Source organism: Setaria viridis, chromosome 9 (assembly GCF_005286985.2).
Source record: "Setaria viridis chromosome 9, Setaria_viridis_v4.0, whole genome shotgun sequence".
In the NCBI taxonomy this organism is placed as follows: domain Eukaryota; kingdom Viridiplantae; phylum Streptophyta; class Magnoliopsida; order Poales; family Poaceae; genus Setaria; species Setaria viridis.
The window spans coordinates 7,660,337-7,686,184 of NC_048271.2; the positions used below are offsets into that span (position 1 = coordinate 7,660,337).

At 45.7% G+C, this 25,848-nt stretch overlaps 2 protein-coding genes across 5 annotated transcripts; both read right to left on the reverse strand.

Moving 5' to 3' along the window:
* Window positions 1-2,633: 2,633 nt before the first annotated feature.
* On the reverse strand, window positions 2,634-11,071 carry LOC117837931 (oxysterol-binding protein-related protein 1C). Its single transcript, XM_034717747.2, has 10 exons — window positions 10,418-11,071; window positions 9,981-10,346; window positions 8,799-8,898; window positions 7,000-7,436; window positions 6,052-6,207; window positions 5,293-5,460; window positions 5,087-5,227; window positions 4,201-4,431; window positions 4,005-4,118; window positions 2,634-2,975 (listed from the first exon to the last, which is right to left on the reverse strand). The coding sequence occupies exons 1-10, from the start codon at window positions 10,937-10,939 to the stop codon at window positions 2,805-2,807; spliced, it is 2,406 nt and encodes an 801-aa protein (XP_034573638.1). The 5' UTR covers window positions 10,940-11,071; the 3' UTR covers window positions 2,634-2,804.
* Window positions 11,072-20,225: 9,154 nt separating this feature from the next.
* On the reverse strand, window positions 20,226-25,355 carry LOC117840326 (uncharacterized). Of its 4 annotated transcripts, XM_034720825.2 has the most exons (7): window positions 24,826-25,355; window positions 24,080-24,523; window positions 23,143-24,005; window positions 22,025-22,216; window positions 21,219-21,380; window positions 20,945-21,077; window positions 20,226-20,823 (listed from the first exon to the last, which is right to left on the reverse strand). In XM_034720825.2, exons 1-7 carry the CDS (start codon window positions 25,031-25,033, stop codon window positions 20,702-20,704), a joined length of 2,124 nt encoding a protein of 707 aa, XP_034576716.1. In that variant the 5' UTR covers window positions 25,034-25,355; the 3' UTR covers window positions 20,226-20,701. The 4 variants fall into 4 exon arrangements, with proteins under 4 accessions (XP_034576716.1, XP_034576715.1, XP_034576714.1 ...); XM_034720824.2 differs by having other exon boundaries at window positions 20,226-21,077; window positions 23,143-23,927; window positions 24,826-25,353; XM_034720823.2 differs by having other exon boundaries at window positions 20,226-21,077; window positions 23,143-23,930; window positions 24,826-25,352.
* Window positions 25,356-25,848: the final 493 nt, after the last annotated feature.

Consider the following 25,848-nt stretch of genomic DNA (forward strand, 5'->3'; position numbering starts at 1 on the left):
ATAAAGTCGACTGATTGACCCCGACTGGACGTAGGACGCGTTGCCCGAACCAATATACATCCTGTGTCATTGTGTGCTAAGCCATATCCAATCTAACGCACGGCAAAACTACAAATATTTACTTATCGCTCAGATTCTGCATCGACAGTATACAATGAAAATGGTAGGTTTGTACTTTTGAAAATGACATTTTGAAAATAATTGCAACATTGAGTGGGTGATTTTCATTGTGGTACCAGGATTTGAGTGGTACATGAATCATACATGCGACATTTTGTAAATATTTGCGAAAGATTTCTTTCATTATAATGGGCGGTTTTATTCTTTTCTTCATAGTTAAACGGTGACAGGGTCTATGGTAGTATTTTTTACATATCAGTGTGATTTTGGTTCATCTTGTTTTCATTTTAATTCTTATGGTACTGGGCTAGATTGAGTTGCTAAATACAGATTTGATCTTGTTTTTCTGATATTTGCAGGGAAACAGGTGACATGTTTTAGGTGTTGTGTTGTAATTTGTTTTCTGAAATTTGTAGGTAAATTAGGTGATTTGTTTTATGTGACTTGAAAGAAAGTGGTACATATATACTATGATCTTGTTTAGTTAATATTGGATAATGTTACTAGCTTCAAAGATACATTGAAAGAAAAAGTGGTACATGTATACTACAATAAAGATTTGTTGAAAGAAAATGGCACATGTATAATTGTATACTATGATTTAATCTTGTCTATTTATTATGTTATTATTTATGTATAACTGTCTAGATGAAAAGTGTACCTCGAAATCAAACTGTAATGAGTTTTCTAGCACATGTACAGCACCAACCGGAAGGTACTAAGTTTACAATACATATGGACTCTAGGAACATAATACAAATTATTTATTATAATGCTTTTTTCACACAACATGCTTGATGGTACAGAGACGTTGGAATTTTGGGACATGTGCATGTGCTATTGGGTATTCATGATTTTTTATTCCACCAGGGGATTCAAATTTTGAATGAGTGGTGGAGGTTAGCTGGATGAGAACATCATAGTAAAGAAATGGTCCGTGTGTTAGGTGTCATACTTTATTTCTAATCGATCATTTACGGTGAGAATACAGTCACAAAGGACAGAAACGCACACATCCTATCACGAAATGAGCGGATGAATAGAAACTATGTCAGCACGTGCGAGTAAAACGTCCTTTTCGGGGGATTTTTATGACGGACGAGGTTTTCATGAGCGTGTGTGTGTGTTTCTGTCACGCACCTCGCCGGTTATTTTTTTTATGGCCTAACACGATGTGTGTGTGTGTGTGTTTCTGTTTCTTTTTTTTTTTTGAGGAACTTGTTCCTGTTTCAGCTGCGCAAGTCGGGGTCGGGGGCGAATAGGACGGCCCGATGCTGCGCGCCGATTGGGCCGTTCAATGGGCTGTAACGGACCGGTAAAATGGACCAGCTGCTGCCCTGACATAGGCCAATGATCAATGAAATGCATAGGGATTTCTTATTATATATATTTTTAGTTAAATCGTTTGTTTGCAAAAATAATGTCCCGAGTAAAAAAATTACAAAAATAAACGTCACCTGCCGAATCAAACGGCTGAACTTAAACACCACCAATTCAAAAATCACAACTTTTTCAAACGACCTCAGATATGAAGGTAAATTTATAGTGCTCAACGATACATACAACTTTGTGGTTCAACATTTGTCCATTTCAATCAATTTTTAAAAATAACTGGGTTCGCTTCCTATTGTCCTCACTTGCTCTCAAACCTAACCCCTCTCATATCAACAAAAATAACAAAAAGATACAATGGGAAAACTTAAAACAAAATTTATCCAGACAAATATGATAGCTATTTATCCATAAACATTGTAGTAATATGTCTACTCCCTATTTATTAATACACAAACCGGCAGTGTTTAAAAAAATATGTACTCCCTCCGTATAGGAAAAGAAAGTCGTTTTGGACAAGGTTTGGGTCGAACATTGGGAATATAAATTATGAATAACTTTTAAGTTGTTAAGTTTGGAAATGTGAAAGCCATATAAATAGATTTGTCTCGAAAAATACTTTCATAAAAATATACATATATCACTTTTTGATAAATATTTTTATAAAAATAAGGAGTTAAAGTAATGCTTTGGAGACCATATCGCTGTCTAAAACGACTTCCTTTTCCTATACGGAGGGAGTATGTTAGCGATCCACATGGTACTGGAAATTTTACTCAATCTGAGTTATCCGACTACAAAATTGGTAGTAACCCACAGAATATTGAAGCTTTTTCTCAATGCCCATGTATATTCAGTTGATGACACTGATGCAACGTTTTAGGTCAGGCAAAAAATGGTAGCTTACATGTCAGTGTATCTTACTGTCAGAGCACTACCATGATGCACAAGTAGCCTATTGTGCTTCAACACGCATGCGAAATTATGCAAATGATCCACATAAGTGTCTTAATTAGCACTACCATCGTAATGCACAAATTCACACCCTCCTGCATTTGTATGCATACTTACGTATCCAACATGTGAAATACACAGCCGGTCACATGACACCATTCTTTAACTTGCGAGGACGAAACCCTCGCAAGAAAACAATTACTTTCCTGGAAGTTTAAGGTGACATGTGGGACGAACCATTCTCTTCTTATTATGTACGAGACCAATATTATCTGAGGCACTGCCATTGCTTACACGTCAACGGGCATTTAATTGCTCTAATATGAACCGCTAAAATTTCTGGAATCAAGTGATCCCAACAAAGGCAGAGAACCAAAAGACCTGTAACCTACTCAAACCTAGTCAGTTATCATCGGATCGTTTGGGACTTGTCCAAAGATGTCGGGGCAGCCTTCCCAGCTGCTCTTTTCTCTGGATTCCCAGTAACCACCAAGGTAACGGTATGTGTCAGTAGCTTTGTCCTTTGCAAACCACCGAGGCTTCCACCCGCTCTCCTGCATCTTTCTTGCCTGCAATACAATTGGTACAGCTCAGTTAGCTTAAACTAATCAATCCAGACTGCAACTATAATTCAAGTCAGGTAAACTGAGTCAACATGTTATGACGACTACTTGTTCTAATAAAGTAGAAATTAGACATTACACATCAATCCTTTAACATTCCCACTCATGTATGCAGAATGCTGCAAATTTTACCTTCTGTTCTCAATTGTTCATGAAACTTACAGAGTTTCAGGGCTGAACCAGAACCTTTTTTATCACAAGTTTCTCAATCCAATTTGCTTGTGGAGCATTGATTTGGTTATAATTCTCAATCCAGAACCTTATAGGAGATGGATGAAATAGTGTGTTGCAAAGCATTGATTTGGACTTGTGAGTCGTGGGCAGCTGAGAAAGAAGACTTAGGGTGTGTTTGGTTGCATGCACCACATGATGCATGCATGGATGATCCTGGATGGGGTGGTTCAACCAATTTGTTTGTACCATATGGTTCACTCTAATTAGTAGAATAATGTATTAAGTGGGATGGCCTCATCCTGGATGAGTTGGTCCAATTCACCCAACCAAACAAAAGGATCATTATTATTTTGAATCATTTCATACATGAATCAAATGATACAACCAACCAAACACACCCTTAATGTAGTCTGTTTATTTGGAAAGAAGCAGGGAAAAAGGATTAAACTTCAACCAAACACACGCACAGCCACAGGTCATTCAACAAACCAACATATAGCACATTAAACTTCGACTGGCACTGGCACTGCCACAGGTGTATGTAACTGTACAAACATGTTTCATATTATACCTATGCAAACTTTATTAAACCTATGTTCTTCATGCATAAAATGAAAAATATAAATTCACAAAAGATCCAGTTAGTATTAAATGGGGTTTGTGCCAGAACAGTCACAAAATATGCCAAATGTTGAATCTGCAATGCAGTTGTACGAATGTTTGCTGCACCTGAATTGCAATACATCAAATGGGAATGTTTAATAGAACAAAGTGTGTGAAAGTGGGAAGCCATAGGCTGACCTGCCGCTGTCTCTGTTCAAGCCTCAACTTCTCAGCATTTGCCCTTTCATATTCACCATTCTCCAGACATCTCTGATCTGGTCGTAATCTTGAGTCTGTTGGTGGCAGTTTTTCCTGCTTACATGTTAAAATTATGAGCCTGACCACAGTAATATGATCTTGAGATGAAGCTTGAATAGTGCACAATAAACTTTACCTTCAGTCCAGGGGTAAGTTCATTCAATGTAATTGCAAAGCGAGTGAGATTGTATCTAGTGGGAAACTTAGGTGGTTTGCTTCTTTTCCACAGCAAATGGGCCTCCGAGAATTGTTCAGATCCCTTGCCTTTCCCAAAGCAATCACCCATTACATAGTGCATACTTTCATCCCACTTTCCAAATAGTGTAGCAACTGTTCGACCACTTCTATCTTGAACAACACCTTGCACCTACATACGCATTGGCTGAACTGAATAAAGCTTGATAAAATAACTAAGTCCATAAAATTGGGCAGTAATAGGAAGTTGGTACATCCTCAAAATAAGACAGTGCAGAAAATTAATACAGATCTTCAGTATAAATCTATATTTGATGAGATCATTTTTTTCAACTGGGAACAGAAAGAATTGTCAGTGGTAACCAGCAAAGGGGCAGGACATTTTGTTTCTATAAAACTGCTCCAACTTGCATTGAAAGTTTACACAATCAACAAACAGGCTTTTATTAAAAGTTTTTACCAAGTTGGTGGATCACTGACCATTACTCATTAGTGCACAACAAATCCCTTGCTCTTATTGTATGATTTTGCCCTTTGTATAAGATCTTTCAGATCTATGAATCTAACAACAATTAGAGTGCTCAGGCTCAAACCCATGCAGCTGAAATTATTTCAAGCAAGATTCTACACACTACAGTTCCCAGTGCTTTCAAAAACCAGTTCCAATGCAATCTTCCGAATGAAAATGCATCACTTACCTAACATGCAAAGAGATTTTATATATTGTCCAGAAACAAACTGTAAAGGAATGCACTGAACAAAGAAACTGGAATAACTGACATGCTGATAAAAATAAACCGCAGTGTTCAAGCAAAAATGCTAATTACCTGGTGAGGATTGCGATCAATTATTGACTGCTCCTTGAACTTCAGCTTACATGAATACTCACGATTACCTTGTATGCGCATAGTGCCATAGTGATCACAATATAGCTTGCCCAATATGAGATTGTAAATTGAAGTCGTCACCTGAAGATATTTCCGATCAATTAATTTGATTGATCAATCATTCATTATTAGTTATGTGATAGTACCTTGCTCCATTGGAAAACTTCACCATCATCAAACTCCAGTGTCAATGCACCAACCGGATCAAGTTGAATGGAACGGCCCCAGAATTTACTCTTTAGGTTGCTATCAGCCCAAAACCTCCAGCCAGTTCCCTCACAATGGCATGCAACAACCATAGGGTGATGGCTAACCTGCCAAGTGGTTGAACAAATTCCATCAACAATAATGCAAACCAAATAGATCTAATATTGCAGAAATCCTACGGTACACTCAAGTAGCTATGATTTGTGAGTCTTATAGATCACATGCTATCTGAAGATTAAATATGTACAGAGCAGTAAATCAAAATCAGCAGATAGGTAGTGTTTATCCAGTATCTTACACAAGTACAGAAATGACAAATACGGTACCATCACAAGTACAGAGAGCAGTAAACAAGAATAGGAACTCAATGTCCTATGTGCTGATTGACACTACAGTTAGTCATTCATCAACAAAGAGTTTAGAGAAATTTGAGGCGACAACATAATATTCACCAAGGAAGGCCTTTGTCTGGAAATAGTGAAGCATCATAATCTATAAAACATGGATAAACCCAAACTTGTATTAACATTTCAAGGAAATAAAAAACTTAACTAGATAAATCATATTGTGTTACTCATCATTTTGAAAAGCATAGGTTATTTATGAAAAAACTACTGACATACTGTATGAAAAGGCACAGTCAGCAGAAAAGGAATGATGATGCCAACTCAACAAAGAATTGTGCTTAATTAACAGACCTTTTCAGAGAAAAAACGGAGGCCTTTATCTGGATAGTCTGCTTCATATGTCTCCCCAAGAAGGGGATTAAAGGGCTTACAGCTTCTCCCATCTGTTGAGGCATATCCAGAAACAGCAAATGCTGCTACGCTAAGAATCCTCATAAGACTATTCCCCTGGGTATAAAACACAAAACAAATAGGTGAGCTGCTTAAGTGTGACTAACCCTTACATATGCAAGTAAGCATCTTTTTAATTAATTGGCTATATCAGTAATCACACATAGTGGGAGCGAATGTTTTTACTGTCCAGTGGCATCCAACGGTGGCTGGATGAAAGACTTGGCATACACATACAAGCAATAGTGCAGGAACATTCTTCCAATAAGGCAGATGCAGAATCAATTTAGGAAACAAATCAGTAGATAGTAATGTCACTCTAAGACAGATAGATGACCAGGGATAATCATCAAGTATTATGATTATCTCTGAAATGAAGGGGTGCTAGATGAACCATACTGCTGGCCTACATCTTTTTGTACCATGTTAGGCAAGGCATGCACAGCTGACAGCAAGATGAAGTGCCCATGTTGACAGGGAAACTTAATATGTTTTCATGCTTAACATTTTTCAAATTGTTGGCATGGTTAGTTTGCATATTGTTAAATTCGTAAAAGTATTTACATAAGTTGTCAAGAGATCAACTCTATATGGAGGGGTGTTGTAACCTTTGGCAAAAGATGAAACAAATAAAAAAGTATCTAGTATCCTTTTTTCTCTACCCAGGAAGTCAACAGTGTGACCTGTCTGTCACAAGGCAGGATAAGTATCATGAATTAAATGAGTTAGTTGCAAGTTTGAGATTATATGATGCAATGAAAAATCTAATAAATTAAACCCTAAAACTACTTGCACTCAATATATTACAGAAGATGTGTGCATGAAAATGTCAGAGGAAAAAAGTAATACCCTTTTCCCCCATTCAGATGCACGATCAATAAGGTAGGAATACTCAAGATCTTCAAAACATTTTTGCAATGACGAGAGTGGCTCATTGAAATAAACTGGCAGACAGACTTTCGTGAGATCCTTTCCTATGTTGTCCTTGATCATTGACCACAAGCTTACACCCTTCTCTTTCTCAACAGGATCTGGTAGTTTCTTCCGTCTTCTTACATATGGATAGCTAATTCCAACAGACTTCATGGAAGGATCAATTCCATCCATTGGATAGTCATCTTCATCATCTGAACCAGCTTCAGATCTTTGGAAATCAGATCCACTGCTTTTAAAAGAGCTCGAAGATAGAAAATCTCTTGTATCAAAATAAATGTTCTCATCATCGTCAGTCTCTTCAGCAGGATCTTGTGGTTCATTATAATCATCAGATTCGCTAGCACTTCCTTCTGGAAATTTAAAATGATAGCTCAGTAAACCAAGTAAAGTAAACCAAATTGGTACACAATGTAAACTAGAGTCTGAAATAGATGGATTCCACATTATGGATAAAAGAACGAACTAAATGCACGTTGAAGAACTGAACCGTTTCCTTTTCTGGTCAGGAGGGACCACAATTGGCAGCCACATGGTTAATTAGGTCAAGGTAGGTAACGGGTAACCTATTAACCTATTCAATGTGCTCAGATATGTGTCGTGGATGTAGCCAGCGGTGATGGCTGGAGAGGTTGTTGCTATTTCTTGTGGCTATACACTTGGGATGGTGTATAGCCACTTCGTGGCATAACCTTGAACTCAGACCAGGTAACTAGGAGAGAAAGACAATGAGTCTAAGTGGTCCTGTGCAATCAATTAAGTCTCCATTTACTTTCAAAGGGAATAAATGTGGTTTACTTTGATACTGCTTCCATCTGAAAAGGCACTTTGGGTAGGATATAAACCCCGATATATTCAATTAAAATTTTATAAAGCATTCAAATGGAAAAGGTTTGAAACTATTTAAACTTAAAAAACATTGAGCAGTGTTTGGAACTATGTTTTACAAGAGTTGACCAAGGTCAGACAGAATAATAATTCTTATTGCATGACTCATGCAATCCATCAGAGAAAACCCTTGCTACACTAGAAAATTATACCAAAAGACAGGCTTCACATAGCCAATCAGGTAGATAAAACACTTATTGAAATTAACAAAAGGGCCAATAAGGTGCATGAATCAGCACACAGGAATCATAACATTCAACAATCATACACGAAGCTGTTACCATCTTTTAATACAAGATGATTCTATTTTAGAAATGATCATGGCAGCATAGTGGATTTAAAAACCTCAGAAGAAATCATCCGCATGAGTGAATAACCTAGCCTTATTCCTGCCATCACTAAGCTCAGTTTGATTCTGGCAATAACACAACCAAAACGCAGTGGTGGTTTAGAAATGCTAAGGGTAATCTGTTTGGATTGCAATTTCCTAGTACTTTTAAAGTAATTAATACATGGAACCAATAACTGGGTGACATTGCGGCCAACTGACCCAGCAATGGTATTACTCAATAAAATGTAAACCATAGCCAACAAATTGGTCTTAAATTCCGCTGGCTTAAAGCTAATTTGTTGGTAAATGCCACTGGGAAATAAATTAACTGGTAATATCCAAATTGGAGTGGCATTTCATCATGTAACTGTTTTGTAGTATCCTATTAGCATGGATGCATCAGAATAACCAACAAGTTTTGACCACAAAGGCACAGTGCATGTCAATAACAAGTGTAGCAGTGAGACATGACAAACCATTCCACCAATTATCATACCACTATACTTCTCATGCCTTGATTTAGAAGCAGATCCATACTCTTTCGACTGTCTTTGGCTCTCATCAACAAGGGTATTCTCCAAATCAACCTTTTCTGTCTACAGCAAGGAACCACAAGAATACTTCGTCAGACGAGGATATCACTACCATAAACATTTTACAGTTCAAAAGCTCCACAGTAAACATCAATATACAGATCCTACAAATTAACGAACATGGAAAGCAGTGACAAAAGGAAAAGTTAAAACATCTCAATATACAAATGGCAGAACTAGTTCACACAAACACAAAAGGAAGACAGTTTTGGAAGTGAAAACAATAAAAAGGTAGTCAGTTATATTCTCACTACAAAGAATTATGTCCCTCTATGTTCTAAGCTCCAGTCAATAGGCTGACTCCTTATTCACGTGCACTGTTAGAGCGTACTTGGTCATCTATACTGATATATACTAATATAAAAGCACCAGTTCCTTCTCTTCTACATCCACTACCGTAGTAGTGTGCACGGGTCAATCCTATCCATCCGATCCTCCAATAGTAGTAACAGTAACATAACTTGTAATAAGAAATCCTCAACATAAAATCAAATGATCAGCAACCAAATGCCAATTAACCTGAGCTAAAGCAAAAACATCTGTCACTGGATAGATGCTCTCGTTTGTTTCGGGCCTGACATGACAGAACAAATATCCTAATGCAGTTAGCTGATCCTGAGGTTAAATCACCAAAGAAGCAGGTAAAAAAAAACCAAACAAACATCCAGAACTAGAAATTGAACCTTTTCTTTGTTTTCCGGTTCTTGACAGGACATTAGATAGACTGCGTCAGTAAGGTTTGGTAGCACATTCCATTATCTATGTTTGAGTACATTTGGCCAACTGACAAAAACAGCAGCATGAGAAAGTAGAAGTAATGAAAAACTTGGAGTATGGATCCTTAAAGTAACAAGGAAAACTCAGATTCCTGAGTACAATACGGTCAATTGATGCAAGCTACTACAGAAGGGCATGCTCTGTACGCAATATTTACCAGTAGCTCTGTACTTTTTCCTCAATGAATTCAATCATGTACAAGATGCAGAATATCACAAGCATGACACAGCATGCACTGAAAAGCAATCATTCTTACTTCATGCACAACCAGATTCTGTTTGATCTGCAAGTACAGTTGATGGAAGTACCTCTAGCTGGCGAAGAGTTTCCACGAGGAGCGCATGCTTCTGCTTGGCGAGCACAAGCTGCTTGTGCAGAGCCTCGAATTCTGCTCGTACGATGCTCTCGCTGTCAGCAATGGCCGCCTCGCTGACCCCTTCCTGCTGCAGCCGCTGCCTTAGCCGCTCGGTTGAGACCGCCACGGCCGCTGCGGTGTCCCCTGGCCCGACCATCTCGCTCGAGGACATCCTCGGGAACATGTCCTTGGTCGCCCGCAGCGCCTCGAGCCATGCTGCCCTGTCCTCCCTTGTCTCCGCCCGCAGGTGCAGCGTCTTCGTGCCCGAAAAGATCGAGAATCTCCTGTCGTCCGATCTGCTCTCCCTCACGGTTGACACCTGCACACGCAACCGCATCGTTAGCTGACGAAATGGATCTGGCGATCACGGAGGCGAACAGAACCGATGACCTTGAGGTGGATTTCGCCGATGGGGTTGCGAGGCTGGTGGTGGCCGTTGGAGTGGGAGGACGAGGAGGTGGAGGGGCGGTTGAGGCGGCGGAGAGAGTCCTCGCCGATGACCTTGGCGCCCCGCTCGGTCTCGCGCGAGAGAAAGATGCGGTCGGGCCCGTGGATCTTGTAGTAGGAGAGCACGCCGTCTTGGAGCGCGAACCAGCGCGGCCTCCACCCGCGCCCGTAGTTGACCCACTTGTACAGGATTCCCGAGATGCCGCCGCCGACGATCTCGTTCAGCTTCACCCCCTCGGGCGGCGAGGAACCGCCTCCGCCGCCACCGCTGGCCCCCGCCGCGCGCGCGCGCCTCTCGCCGACGGGTGCCGAGTTGCTTCGCGGCGGTGGAGGCGGTGACGGCGGCGGCTGCGGCGGCGGCATCATGGCCGGGCCGCCCGCCACCGCAGAGGACGCTGCCGCGGCGGAGGCAGTGGAGGCCGCGGGCGATACGGGCACGAGCGGCGCGCAGCAGAATGGGTGCATGGAGCGGTCGGGATCGGCACCGGCGGGGGCGCGCGCGGTCGCCCCTGTCGCCGGCGAGGTAGCGGATTTTTTTTGTTTTTTGTTTTTTAATTTTGCGCTGGGAACGGGCGCATTTTATTAGGGAGAGTTGGGTGAGGGGTTTAAATGCCGCCGGGAGCCGGGGAGAAGAAGAGGACTGGAGGAGAAGAAAGAAGGGAGGAAGGTAAACGGCTGCCTGACGGACGGTTGGGGGACCCTTTTTACTTGGTCCCGACCTGGTTCGACTCACACGGCTCGCCGGCCTCGTGAGCCATTAGCGAGCGCGCGTGTTGATTTGCCAAGTATTTTTTGAAAGGTTTGATTTGCCAAGTAACGCGCGGTGTTCTCTCTGATTATTGTTTTGACCTTTTTTGAATTTTGTTCAATTTTTGTTGCATGGAAGGCAGTAACATTTTCGAACGATGAATCAACAATCTAATGATAACAAAGAGGATAAAAGATTATAAAAAACAAAGATGATAAAACAAAAAATGCAGTGCATGGAAACTCCAGGGTGAGAGATGACTAGTCGGAGTAAGGAAAATGAGGATGGATAACGGGTAATAATATCCGACCTGAACAAATGTGTGAAAAAGCAAGGTTAGACCCTTGATTGGTTGTAATTTCAAAAAAAAAATCTTGATTGGCTAGCTCCTCCCTAAGGAGACTAGCTAGTTGTACTAAGGGTAATTTCGGTCGGTCAGAGCTAAGGTCAGGTCAAGGAATTCTTTTTTATATAAGAAAAGCAGTAATAACAAAGATGAAGTACTACTATTACTTCTTAAGGCTATTCCTATAATGCACTACATTAGTGTTATTTCTAAGCCAGCTACGAAGTATATCATAACAATTGTTATATGTACAAAGCAACTCTTATAGTTTGTTGTACATTATTGTTATTTCCTATCCAGGACATTAATTACTCATGTTTGTATCTACAAAGTGTAACCAGAATGTATCAACAATTTTCTAGTCTCTCATGTAAAATACAAAATGTATCTTTGTGAGGATGCAGCTTCAGTCTCTACATTTTTGTAGCTCCATGGTATATCATCAAAAAAATATCATATGCGGGGCTCATTTAATATGCCTACCACATCCATAATGCACTAAAACTAGCTTGAGCACATTGTTGATAACCTTTTTGGCGTATGGATAAAATCCTTTGGTCATAATTGGTTTCCTAGCGGACTAGACACCTAACACACCTTTCTGTCACGAACCTAATATTGGTACAACACGTCACACTTGAATTACATCCCAACAAAAGAAATTAAAACATATGTTCAAGTTGATCACATTTATAATACCATGTGGCGCTGGTTTGCGTGGTACACTATTGAGGCTCCTTGTTTTTTGTTTGCTTTCCCCTTCGGCCTTCCTTGAACCTTTTTTCCTCTCCCATCTCTCCGTGTCCATGCCATTACCATGGCACTGCCACCATCCAAAGTATCCAACGACGGAACGACCCAATAGCGCAAGACAAAACCGCACTGTGTTATACCACTGTGAAAAGCGTGGAGGACGGGACGGCCCCGCCGGTGCACATTCGCGATCGAGACGCGGCGGGGGCACAAAACCGGCGGCAGCAACGGCGCACGATGCCGCGCGCACGCATGATGTCGCGGTACACGACGTGAGATGGCTGTCCCGCGTGCTGCCTGGCTGCTGGTCTCGTGCGGGCGCGCACGGAGGCATCGGCCGTGCGCCCGGCGGTTAATCAGTGCCGGCTGCGCCGATCTGCCGGGACCCGTCGGACGGACGGCACCGCTCGAGCGTTGTCGGTGTGCTGATTGGTGACCAAGCCACGGCCGGCGGCCGGCCAGGCACTCACCGGACACGTCTGGTCGTTCACGCACGCACGTTGTGGGGCGCTGAATTTGACAATGACGAGTTGCACGTGGGGGAGTGCCCCCCGTCCCGTCCAGCCATGAGCCATCCTGTTGGAAATGGGATGGATGGATTGGGTATATCCCGTACAGGCGTACAAGTACGGCATCGTCTGTCAGCCGAACAACTCAGGCAGCGTGATCGCACAGGATCGGACGATGGCGCGGCATGGCGGTATGGGTAGCGAGCAATGACTATGACTTCGTAAGTTGCATCGCGCGGGTCTAGTTGCGCACGGCTACGCACGAGTCACGACCATCGCATATGACACCAATCTTCGTTGCGCTCCGTTTGTTCGCCTGTTCGGTGGATTTAGCCGTCCATGAGTCCTGACGTCGTTTGACATGCCGGGCAATCGAAGGTAATGCAGCCAAAGATGGCGGCAGATCATAATCGCTTCGAGGATGCTTCCGCGCTCTCTCTTGGAAAGAACTTCCACAAACCACGAGCCGGAGTAAGAACTTTACGAAGCTCCCCAGTCCCCAGTATAGGAATCGATGACAAATCAAGACATGTAGTAGGTCGAAAAGGACCGCTAAGGCATCTCCGCCACGACGAGAACGACCCCTAACCAGAACAAAATGGTCCTTTTGGTGTTGAGTTCGCCTCCGATTTCCCAGTCACGGAAGCTGGTGCCCCCCACCTTTTTCCTGTGCGAAAGCCCGAGACTCCCGATCGGCCCATGCCGAACGAACGCCGGAAAGCTCACATGCCGCACATCGCCTTTATAGCAAGCGTATCGTCTTGTGGCGTCCGGCAGCCGCCAAGCGGCGAGCCGGCGACGCTCGCTCCCCCGCGCCGTGACTTGTCCTGCTCATCATCAACGAGCGCGCCTACCCAACACGTGCATCCCGTGCCGCCGAGCCCCCGCCCGCGTCGGTCCCCCGGCGTCCCCGAGCGCCGAGCGCGAGGGCGGCCACCGAGCCAGCCGCGCGGCGTTTGGCGCTGCCGCAATCATCGATCAGAAACCCAGCCGTCCCCGGCCGCGCGCGCCGAACTCGGCATCTGTCAGACGGCCTGCCACTTGGGGTTGGGGGCTTGTCGAGCTTGTTTTTTTTCCGGCCGTCTTGCGTGTACGATATCTGGAGAGGGAGTTTCGGGACCACTCGCCGAGAAGCAGACGCTGCGGTGCGGAGCCGAGGCCGAGGTCGGGCGTGGCGTGCCGGACGGCGATGGCATCAGATGTCATCTCACCTCCCGTTGTCTTGTCCGTTCCGATCCAACCACTACACATGCATTCTCGCTTTTGTCGCTGCCAACTCGAGCTCGCCGTCTCCACGCCTGACGCCAAGCGGATGGGTGGCTCGGTGCTGCTTTGCTTTTTCGTCGTCATAGGTTATTAGGTTTATTGGGGCCGGGCCGGATGGTTAAAGTTAGGTAATTATGCTTTTTAGCCATCGCTATCGCCTCAGTTTGGTTTTGATCATACAACTCCAAAACCAGAAATTTTTGGCCATCAAACTATCAATACCGTGCATAATTGGCCATCGAACGATTTTGGAGGGTGGTTTTGCTGACATGGATGACATGTGGCGGTGGGACCCGCCTGTTAGCACCTTCCTCTCTTTCTTCTCTCCTCTCTCTTAACTCTGTCTCTCTCCATCCACGTCGACGGTGAGCACATGGCGCCACAACCTTCAGTCGAGCTCGTCCACCCATGGCCGCCCCCCATGGCTCCTCCTACCTCTTCCCCTCACCGGCGCACGGCGGTAGGTGGCAGCAGAAGCAGCGCCACCAGTGAAGTAGCCCTCCGGCGCCGCTGCCATAGTAGCCATTCGGCGTCGCCCGTAGCCCTCCGCTGTCGGAGTTCCTTGAAATCGAGGTGCTCGCCGGCCTCAGCTCGCTCTCGATGTCTGGCGAATGGAGGACCTTCGACGCACCGTCCTCAAGCCGGTCGTAGACTCTGCTCTTCGTAGCCGCCGATTTGCTGTCCCCGTCAACCACCAAGGCAAGCCGACACCGTCAACAGCTTTGTCTCGTCGAGTCCTATCCATCCCGCATGTCCTCATCGTTGATTTTCCTACCGGAGCGCTATCACCCTACGAAGGTCCACTCGCCGCCGTGTCCCGCCACTATCGGGCAAATTCCAGCCAAGCCCGTGTCTTCTTGCTGTTGGTGAGCATACCCCGGTGTCATCTAGACTTCCTCTCCCGTTTCCCTGCCTCGCCTAAGCCCGTCGCTCGTCGGAGCACCGCAATTTGTCGGCCGAGCCGCCCGTTGGCCATGGGGAAGAAACCCCCGAGCTTTTGCGATCCTCGGGGAGGAGCAGGGGGATGCCGGCGTCCGACACCAGGGACGCACAAGGCGGCCGACATGGGGGATGGCGGCATCCGACGCTAGGGAGGCACGGGGGCCGGCGGTGGGCGGCGCAGGAGAGGAGATAAGAAAACGAGAAGAAAGAGAGGGAGGTGCTGACAAGTGGGCCCCACCGCCACATGCCGTCCATGTTAGCAAAACCACCCTTCAAAACCGCCCGATGACCAAATATGGACGGTATTGATAGTTCGATAACTAAAATTCCTAGTTTTGGAGTTGGATGGCCAAAACCAAACCGAGGTGATAGTTTGATGGTCAAAATAGTCTTTTTCCTTCTATAAACTACATATATTGCTTGCCAATGAAATTCTATGCACGTTCCTAGTAATTGCTAAGCTTGTTATTCTTCGCGCTTTTCTAAAAAAATTTACACGTAAGCCGTGTGTACCTCTAGTTCTCTATATTAATTAGGAAAGGATACATGAAGCAGCTGAATAACCCATCGTGCATTGCTCGATCGCCGATATTCTTCGTACTCTTTCCTTTTTCAATGTTTTGTTGCATAGACTTTGAGTTAGTTAATTATGTGCTCGCTTGAAGTGTTTTTGCTTGCTAATGAAGTTCTATGCACGTTCCTATCAATTTCGTGCTTATTGTTCTTCGTGCTTTTCTTAAAAAAATTGTACACGAGAGGTGTGCATCTCTATATTAATTAGGAAAGGATACAAGGAGAAGAATCCGACGCCCCAATGTGCATTGTGTGATTGCCGATATTCTTCATACTCTTTCCTTTTTCAATGTTTTGTGATGATATCTTGTGGCATAGACTTTGACGGACTTTGTCATTTATTGTATGCCGAACGCAATAAAAATTGTCATTTTAGTGAGGGGTGGATATCCTATTGTATGCCGAACACCTAAAATCCTAAGGAAAAAAAAATGTCATCTACTTTGCATATTATGAATGCACTGTAAATATTGGATGAAATGGTGCATGTTTAGTCTAAAAAAAATAACTACTTTATTCATCAATATTTGTTGTGCTTCATGTTTGATCGTCAAATTAAAGGTGTAAATACTGGGTCCGGCACCGCGTTCGACTCAGAGGGTAAGGAGAGATAAAACAAGTTAAAGATGATATGTAGGGCTCAACTTACCCCATAACTCTTCTTTGTGAGGCTTAGAGATAAGCTCGCACATAACAATATGCCCATGGTCTTTGTGTGTGGAACAGCACCTGGGTGCGCCTTTGCGTGCTACCTTCACCGCGACTGACCCAGGCGTACAGCCCACGGACGTCGTCTTTACGAACGGAGAGGCTTGCATATATTGCGGCACGGAACTCCGCCCTGCAAAGCAAAGGCGAAAGGCCAAAAGGCAGCCAGAAAAAAGCGGAGGCAAGAGAGGAGGTCGTGATCGTGAGGCAGGCAGCACATTTCGATCGAGACGCATGCAGGCTATAAACAATATTCGCACATATCCATCTCCACCCGCCTGGCTACGATACGCGATTCGGCCGGGCGCCAAAACAACAGGACCCTGCACCGGGATCCGATGCGCCCCCGCGTACGTTTCCGACCGCCTAATCGCTTGGGTTAATGCTCTGAATTCTGATCAAGATAAAGCTTCTTAAAAACGCTGACTAATCGCATGGAGTATTCAATCTTGCAACCATTGGCTTGATTCCGTTTTGTCTCTGGCAGCATGCGGTAATAAGATAAAACGGCAGTAGAAAAAACCCGGGTCAGAGGGTTTAACTTTAAACATACGAGGTCATGGAGATAGATCAGTTCAGGTTCAGTAGTAATTTCCCTGGGAGTTGGGAGCAGCCGAGCAGCGCACTTGTTGAGTAGGGCAGGTGGGGAGATTAAAGTTTGGGACGGACCAGCTAAACGTGATGTTAGCAGATGCCAAGATGATTTGGTTGGCAAGACTCCGGAGAGTCCGTCACTTTTCAGGTAGAGATATATATAGAGAGAATAATATCTTCGTCGGAGTGATGGCAATATGGCATGATGCTCTCGGTGAGGCATCTTCCTCTGCATGTGCTATCATTTTTTTGACCCTGCAGCTGCAGCAGAGGCCTGCCCGCCTGATTGGAGCTGCGGGCACTTGTCCTGAAAACGACTCGCGAGAAGGCGCTCTCTGCTCCGCCGTATCGAGAGGTTTAGCTGGGGACAACGATGTCCACACGTCTTTTCCCTGTGCGTCTGTAACAGGGTGTTACGTTGAACGTCATAGGCTAATCAACTGCTACGTCAGCATGCTTCTAGAATTTGCTTGAGGATTGGGTTCATACTTTCCAACCTTTTTGCTTGTATTGTCTATATGATGATTGGAACGATGACTGACTTGGCTTTATGAGGGGTGTTCAATGTCAAGTGAAACTGCGGAAGCATATACTTTTTTATTATCCTATAAAGGAATCCGTAGACCTACTCTTTTTCGCAGACACGGAGAGAGTCACACAGAGGAATGGATTAGCGCGAGTAGGCATGCATTTCGGTGCCGGAACGCTCATTCACACGCTGGACCGATAAGGGAACAAGGTCTAGAGGGTCACAGGAGCTTGGATCTGGCTTTTGACGTGTGCACGTGAAATTCACAGAAACACATCTGGATTGCGCTTCCAACCGTTGGACTGATCTGCTCACCTGCCCCCAAACACGATAGCTTACCCGATCCCCGGCTGCCGACCCAAACCCAACTCACCAGCTGTCTCGGCATGAGGCGAGTGACGCCCGCGCGCGGGGGGCGGGGCCGCGCTGCCGTCGGTTGGCCCGGCCGAGCGACCGCCCGCGCCCCGCGCCCACGCGCCCCGGCACGGATCATGTTGCGCCCGGGGTAGCTCGCTTGCTCCCAGCGCCGGCGCACACCTGGTGGATTGGCCGGCCGCGCCCGCGCCCGCGCGCGCGCCGCTCACATGCGCCATTCTCCCGGAGGCCGGACCGGAGCGCATAGGCCTCGCCGCCCCACGCTTGCGCGCGTGGGCTCCGGCGTCCACTGCATGCATGTGTGTTCGGTATCAGCCGTGATGGTTGGCGGCCGGGTTAAATCATTGATCTCGCGTCGCTCATTCTGTTGTTCCAAGTTCCAACTGTGCCGGGCAGGGGGGGCGATCAATGCGACCTTGACCGGTGCACGTTTGTGGGCGCGGAGGAGGAAGGATGGGGGACGTGCAGTGCAGATAAACTTGATTGAATTCGTGGTCCTCAGCCCTGATGCAAACCATTATTTAATCCGTTGCGGCGTTGGTGCTCTGCTCAGTGCTCACTCTGGTGAGTGGCGAGTCTGGCCAGTCAGCACTCAGCAGTGTGAGCCAGTGACTAGGACCAGGGTCTTGTACTTGGATCAGGCGGGGTGGTGTAGACAGCTGTAATAACACATGCATCATTTGATAGTACCACTTGAATCTTCTAGTGTTTTTTCTTTTCTTTTTCTCAAATGAGTTGCGCAGCTGCATAAGCATCGAGATTTCCCCCGTCGAAATCAGATCCCTAACGGGCAATCATACGAAAACCACCTGCACGTCTTGGCTGATGGTGTAGTACGATAGCAACAAGGCATTCCATGTACTGATGTACAGTATGTATGACCCAGACAAATGGCCAGCACCAGCAAAGCATTTGCTACACCAACAATGAACAGCCTCATCTTCGGCCATGACACATGGTTTTCTTCGCGACAAGGACCCCGCGATTCCCCCGTCCAATATGCCCCCCCGTGAAACTCTGGTTTCCTTTTCAAAGACAGCCGAACCAAAGCTCCTGTTCTCCACACAGTCGTCAGTCCCGTCGCACTAGCGATCGGACAGCCAGGCGCCGCTGACGCGGGAACAGTCGCCGCCCACGAGCCGGTACCGTCGCGAGTGCCGGCACTGTCGCGCCGGTCACGGTAGGCGCCTAGCGCGGCAGCGCCGTGATGCCGTCGCCGGGAGCGGTGGTGGCGTTGCGCTACAGCCGAAAGACCAAGGCAGTGTTCTGTTCCCCAGTTCCGCCCACTAACCCGACCGAACCAGCTGGCTGCTCGGGCGCTCGGCCCGGCGCGGACGTCACTTCAACTCCATCGTCAGTGACAGGCGTGACGACATCGTCAGAGCGAATAGCTGTCGGGTCCTGAGCGGCTGAGCCCCCCCGCGAAAGCGTGATCCTGCCCAGCGGCAGCGCTGCGTGCAGGGCTTTGGTGCAGCGCAAGCGCGTCCACATTTCGCCGCAGCGCCAGCGCTTCCAGCCTGCCACGGCCGCACGGATGGAGCGTCAGCTTGGTGGGTGTGGCCTGTGAGCGACTGCAGACTGAAAACCGCTGGCCTTTTGTCATGGCGCTCTGCTCGCGGCGCGCCCCATCGCCAGGGCCTCGGCCGGGGGGTCCCCTCGCCGACCAGCCGCGCGCCCGCGTCCTGCGGCAGCGGCCGAGCCCGGACTGAGTCGCGGCTGCGATCGGCCGGCTGCGGCGCGCGCTGAAGACCGCAGTCGGCGGCAGTGACCAGCGAGGGACTGAATGCCATGTGCCTCGCCGAGCCCCCCGTCATTCCCCATCTCTGATCATCTTCTGCATGCATGCTTCGAGCTTAAGGCTGAAGCGGCTGGCGACGCAAGGCGATCTCTGCAGATTTGTGTCCGCTGGCGAGCATTTGCCTCTGAAACTGTACTCTGGTCCGTGGACGCAGCCTCGTCATCCGCAGAATCCGGCTGGCGACCTCCAATTCTCCAAACGACAGGGGAGCAAATTAGGAACCGCCAAAATATGCTCCAATCTCTCCAGGTACCAGCTCATGATGCAAGGTACCATCTACAAACTACAACAGATTCCTACCAAATTCAAGACAACACAAGAGAGGCAACTGATGCAAAATACTTATGCTGCGACCAAGCACCAGGCGGGCGGAAAATCGCTGGGCTCCAGAAGCAAATCCTCTCAAGAACTTCTGTCAGAAAGAGGCTCCGTGTTTTCGCACCCTAGTTTTGAGGGTAAACGAAGCGAAAGAAGAAATCCTATAAGCGCATCAGCCCACCATCAGCATGGGCTTGTGCCAGCAAATATCTGCTCAAAAGAAACGTGTAGATTCTGGAGTGCACAAATGAAAAATTCTAATCCTGTAAAAGGACAAAGGATACAAGTCCCATTAGCCCTTCAAAACTGGAGGGTTCTCGCCGTCCAGTGACAAATTAAGGCAACCGAAAACACAGTCACAAACCACCTAATGTTTCAACTATGTACACCAGGAGATGCTTCCTGCACCCAACAGACAACAAATGGACCTTAAACAGACAACAGATTTACCTTCAATTTAACATTACTCAGCTGGCATTTCTGAAAACCTGTTACACCATCAACTTCCAAACACCAGGGGGCAAAGAATGCCAGGGCAGAGGGCACCACCAAAAAACTGCTCCCATGAGTCCAACTGATGAAGGTACTATTTACAAAATACAACAGATACCTACTACAACTCACAAAAACCAGAGCGATACAGAAAGTAAAGCACTCAATTATGAACGTTCATTCCTTCTTCCTAGCACTGATCCTCATCAAGCTTTTCAATTACACTACGAAGTTTTTGAACCACTGGATTATCCCAGTGAACTCTGATTCTCTCCATCAGCAACCTACATGGATCATGGTTGACAGGAGGCACATCCCTGGGAACCGGAGGATTGAGGAAAGGATGGTGAAGTAGCTGAGGTATTCTCCATCGATCGTTCCGGTCCCATGCAAGACACCTTTGCATCAAATCAATGAGCCATGGGTTGTCAACTGGTTCATAGATGATCTTGTGATTCCTATCAGTCACTTCTTTATATTTGGCCCAAAAACTCTTGTAGTTTGCAAAAGGTGTCTTACCATACACCATCTGATAAAGAATACAGCCAAGAGACCAAATATCAGAGGGGCGCCCACACTTGATAATGTTACCACCTGAGTCGGTATCGTCGCACATGAATGCTTCAGGCGACATGTAGTTCAGTGTCCCTACCTGCTCATCACAGTGAGAAAACCAAAATTAGCATACCACAAAAAGATGCACACATAACTGAAGATAACTATATTCTTATTAATATACAAGTGAATGCAAAAAGGAAAGGTTGCAATTGTGCCAGAGTGTATCACACGGTACCTGAGCATCACGTCGAATGTTTGTTGTATCATTCATTATTGCTTTGGCAATGCCAAAGTCAATAAGTTTAAGCGAGCCCCTTACAAGCATAAAATTGGCAGGCTTCAAATCAGAGTGCACTATCCGTTCATCATGTATTGTATTGACAGCTTCAAGCATTTGCTATAGCACAAACAAAAGAAAAAAAATGAGAAGGTGCCTAAAAGGTTCACATTGTTTCCTATTTTATCATGTAAGTACAACACCAAGTTGCACATAGGTTATGGTATCTCAGTATGTTTCAGACTTTCAGTGGTTTTGTTCGGTAAACTGCATTGTGGTATAGAAACAGGTACAGTAATAAACCACAAGAAATTCTAGCAATTCACAGATATGGTTGCACTGGGCAACAAGATACAACAATTAATTCTACACAATTCTTTTCTGTTAATGTTTTGCATAAATAAAGAAGCAATACCTAAAAATCTAGGAGAACTAACATAGATAATTTGCCCAGCGAAGATAAATCAAATATTAGTACCAGAACCAGAAACCACTTGGCCACTAAATACAATTGATCTAACTACCTACCCACTAATGGGAATAGTCATGAAGGGTAATAAAACTAGGAACAATAATATATAACTGGTTAGTTTAACAGAAATACATTTTGAAACTTCAAAGATCGCTTTCACAAAGATTCTAGGACATGACTTTTGGTTTGAAAACTCTACAGTAAAGAGACTTAATATTTAGTTACAGTAAAATCTAATTGTCCAGTATTCAGATGCCTCATTTTAGTCTAATTGGGATAAAATGAAGGTTACCTGCCAATAAAAGCGTAGCCAATTTTCATCAATTTTCATATTAGAGTTGTTCCTCTCCTTCCACTTCTGAGCAACCATATGAGCTAAGTCGATTTCACCATACTCCAGGACCATGTAAATATAGTGGTCATCCTTAATTGTTCCATCCCTGGGTGACATGGAACCTTCTAGAAGCAAACTTTTGTCAGTGACCTGGTTAGAAGCAAACTTTTGTCAGTGACCTGGTTGATGCAAAATCCATAGGCAGATCAGATCAGAATGTCTCTCTGGAGATAGAATGGGTAATCTGTGTAGAAAAGTACAATTATTCTATGAAAACCAATATGCGTAAAGAACAATTAGATGACAGGTGTATTTTAGATAACCAATAGTTGCTTAAAATTTATAATTGTATGGCAATGCGGGTTGAAATCTTAGTAACCACACACAGTTTATCACCCTCTATAAAATAAAACCATTTCTGCAACATGTGACCTGCCTGTATAGTACTGGAGTTTGTAACCGAAGTTTTTGTATCTATACAAGTAACAACAATTGTTTTTAAGTACTGAAAGTAAAGGGTCATCAATTTTGCAGGACACGATAATGTTAGGTCTGCTACATAGGATACTAGCATATGAACATGGAGAGCTCAAGATACAGATGTTGCCTGCTAATACGTCCTATGGGTGTATGTCTATGTCCATTGTCTGGCAATGTGCAACTAGGACCAGAAAACAGCATAGGGTAGCATTGCAATGACATCTGTAATTGTGTCAAGTTTATGATACGCATGAGAACACAAGAACATAAGAATTTTTCATGATGCGAGTGTAGTTTTTTATGAGTTTCTGTAAAGTCTGGGAAGCAAAATATTACCAATATAGATCCTAATTCTATCCATTCATCATCATTGATAATTGTCCTATGGGAAACTAACTAAACCGTAGAGGTTTACATAAAAATAGATTAAACAGAGGTAGGAAATGCATATGATAATTCAAGAGTAATCTCTGCAAGTACATCAAGACAATGCTTTCATCGTTTAGGTGAGGAAGCAAATCTTCTTCACACAGAAAATCAAACAAAGACACCGAAATAGGAAAAGGTATTTGGAAATAAGGTTAGTAACATGGTACCTCATAATCAATCAGCTGTATGATATTGCTCTTCCCTTTCAACTTATTTAGATACTCAATTTCTTGGCAAAAACCATAGGCAGTGGGGTAGTCACGGCCCCTAAGTTTGATCTTTTTCATGGCATATATTGTGCAATCTGATGATATAACTTTGTGGACTTCACTGCTACCCCCGGATCCTATTTTACCAAGTTTCTGATAAAGTTTCCCATTCACCTTAAAGAACACATTAGGATCATAATTCTTTTTGTGCCGCTCCTTCTCACCCTTGTTTGGTCGGGGAGCACCACCATCCCTGGCAGATGTAGACTGGTCATTTGCAGGTAAGCCTTCAGCTCGCAAACTGCCAACACTGGAAGCAGCTTTGTCTGTGGCACCATTGCCTACACGAGCCTGCTGATCGAGGGGAATCCAATCACCAACACCCGTCGCAACTGCATGCTCCTTTTGAGGACAATGGCCCAATACACCTTTAGATGATTCTGCAGCAGATTCTGGCATCTGCATTGGTGAAGCATATCCGCTACTCTGTGGAGCTTGTGAACTTTGGACAGTAGGCCCTGAGTGTATTGATACAGCAGTAACAGATGAACCAATGGCAGAGCAACGGGTCATTGGCTCTCCATGATTCTGATTACGAGCCTCTTCAATCCCTCTCTGAGACAAATTAGGCGCATCAGCTGGTGATATCGACAGCTCCATATCGACAGCTGCATCAGCAATTTCAAGCTCCTGATGCTTCTGCTGGTGATACTGTGCTCCATGATCTGCAGGATTACTTTCTCCTGCTGTCAATGAAACAGAATGCAGATAAGACAACATACTGTCCATTCTACTATCAACAGTGATCCCTACATTATCACCTGCAATGTAAACTGATAACTAAACATGCACACAACTTTGTAGTTAAATATCGAAGAAAGGAAACGATTCTTACTCTGGGAAGTTAACTGTGGATCAACAACTGAGTTAAACTGTTCTTTCTTAAAACTTTCCGCCACCAATGAATTGCGAGATGCAATTTGAGATGAAGCTTCCAGAGATGACTTCTCCCTATCAGCCAACAGATTAGCCTGAGTCTTCTGGTGGTAGTTCTGGTCAACACTCTGCCCACAGGTATCTGTGCTATTTTTTAACACTGAGGGTGTCGTCAACATCAACTCATCTGGAGTAGAGTATCCCAATTTAGCCGTGCCAGAAATTTTTTGTTGATCAGGCGTGGCATTTTGAAGCCTGGAGGGTCCCAACAGGCCTCTCTGAGACTGCATGACCTTTCCTTCACGATTTTTCACTTCAGAAGTGCTGGGTCCAGCTTTATTTGTCCGCTCGGCTCTGGAGACCAGAACCCGAGTCGCTCTTGGAAAGCTTGTCTGAAGTGAGCCTGGGGTAAGATCAGTTAGAAGCTGACCAATATCACATCTGACATAATTCATTCGGATAGCAGTACAGTATACAAAGTTACAAACTCGAAACAACGTCACAGGTAGTTCCTAGAAACTCAACGCCAATGACAAAGCCACCAAATCAAGTGCAAGCGTGACTTTTTACAGGGTGCCCAGTAAATCGGAAACTTACATAATAGCATGCACTTAGATTTACAGTGGAAAAGCACCAAACACAAATTAGAACCCTAGACGCTAATGACTCCAGAGGAGAGTAGGCTACAGAGTCGAGTCCACTCACCAGGAGGCCTCTGGCGCTTGACAGCGGCATGAATCTCTCTCAGTAAGGCGGTAGGGGAGATCGTGAGAGACGAGGACGACCCCGACGACGACGTCAGGTTGCCGGCGGCCGTGTCCCCGCCCGTAGGGGCAGTGGTGCCCTTTCCGGCACTGGCTCCGGCGGCGTGGTAGGGTGTTGGGGGCCGAAGGAAGCTATCCCTGCTCTCCATAGGCGGCGGCGATGGGGCTCACCGGCATCTCGCCGGAGAGGCGGATCCGCGGCGCTAGGGTTCCCTGGCGGCCGACGGGGCGTGAACCGATCCGGTCAACAGCGGGCTGGGGAGGCGTCGCGAGGTGCGGGCCGGGAGGTGGCCATGGAACGGAACGGCAGCGGAGATGAAGCGAATCGAAGGGAGGTCGAGCTGCTGGGGGAGGAGGCCAGGAGGGAATGGCAAAAATTTGAAATGGAGGAAGGCGAAGATGCCGTGAATCAGAGAGGGCTATTTTTGTCCGAAATTGCATAATTTTTGTTAGTTGTTTCCGAATTGTGGCTTGGTCTAGAAGCCGATAGGTTTTATGGGCTGGACTTGGAGTTTGAAGCTGGTGTGTACTCTACCCCACCCAGCGGCTAGAATTGTGGGCGGACCGGGCCGTTTCGCCCTTGAAGGCCCAGTTGCCACCGCCGCCGCCTCCGCCTCCCTCGGGGACGCCTGCCGCCGTGCCGTTGCCGGGAGAGATGGGATCGGCGGCGGCTTGGAAGGCGCCGTCGCTATTGGACCTGCTGCCGGACCTGTCCGCTGAGGAGAAGGAACGACTGCGGTTCTAGGGGAGCCTGGCCGACCCCCAGCGCGAGGACGTCGCGTTGTCTCCATCCTATCCGGTGCCTTGTGTCAGGTACGTCGACTCGCCCCTCCCCGTTTCCTCATCTCCGAGGCAGCGTTTGCAGCTAACTAGGCTTACGCCATGATTGAAGTTTGGATTGAGGCCTCTGACGCTCTTCACTACAAATTGATTTGGTCTGTCCAATTTGACACGATGACAGTGA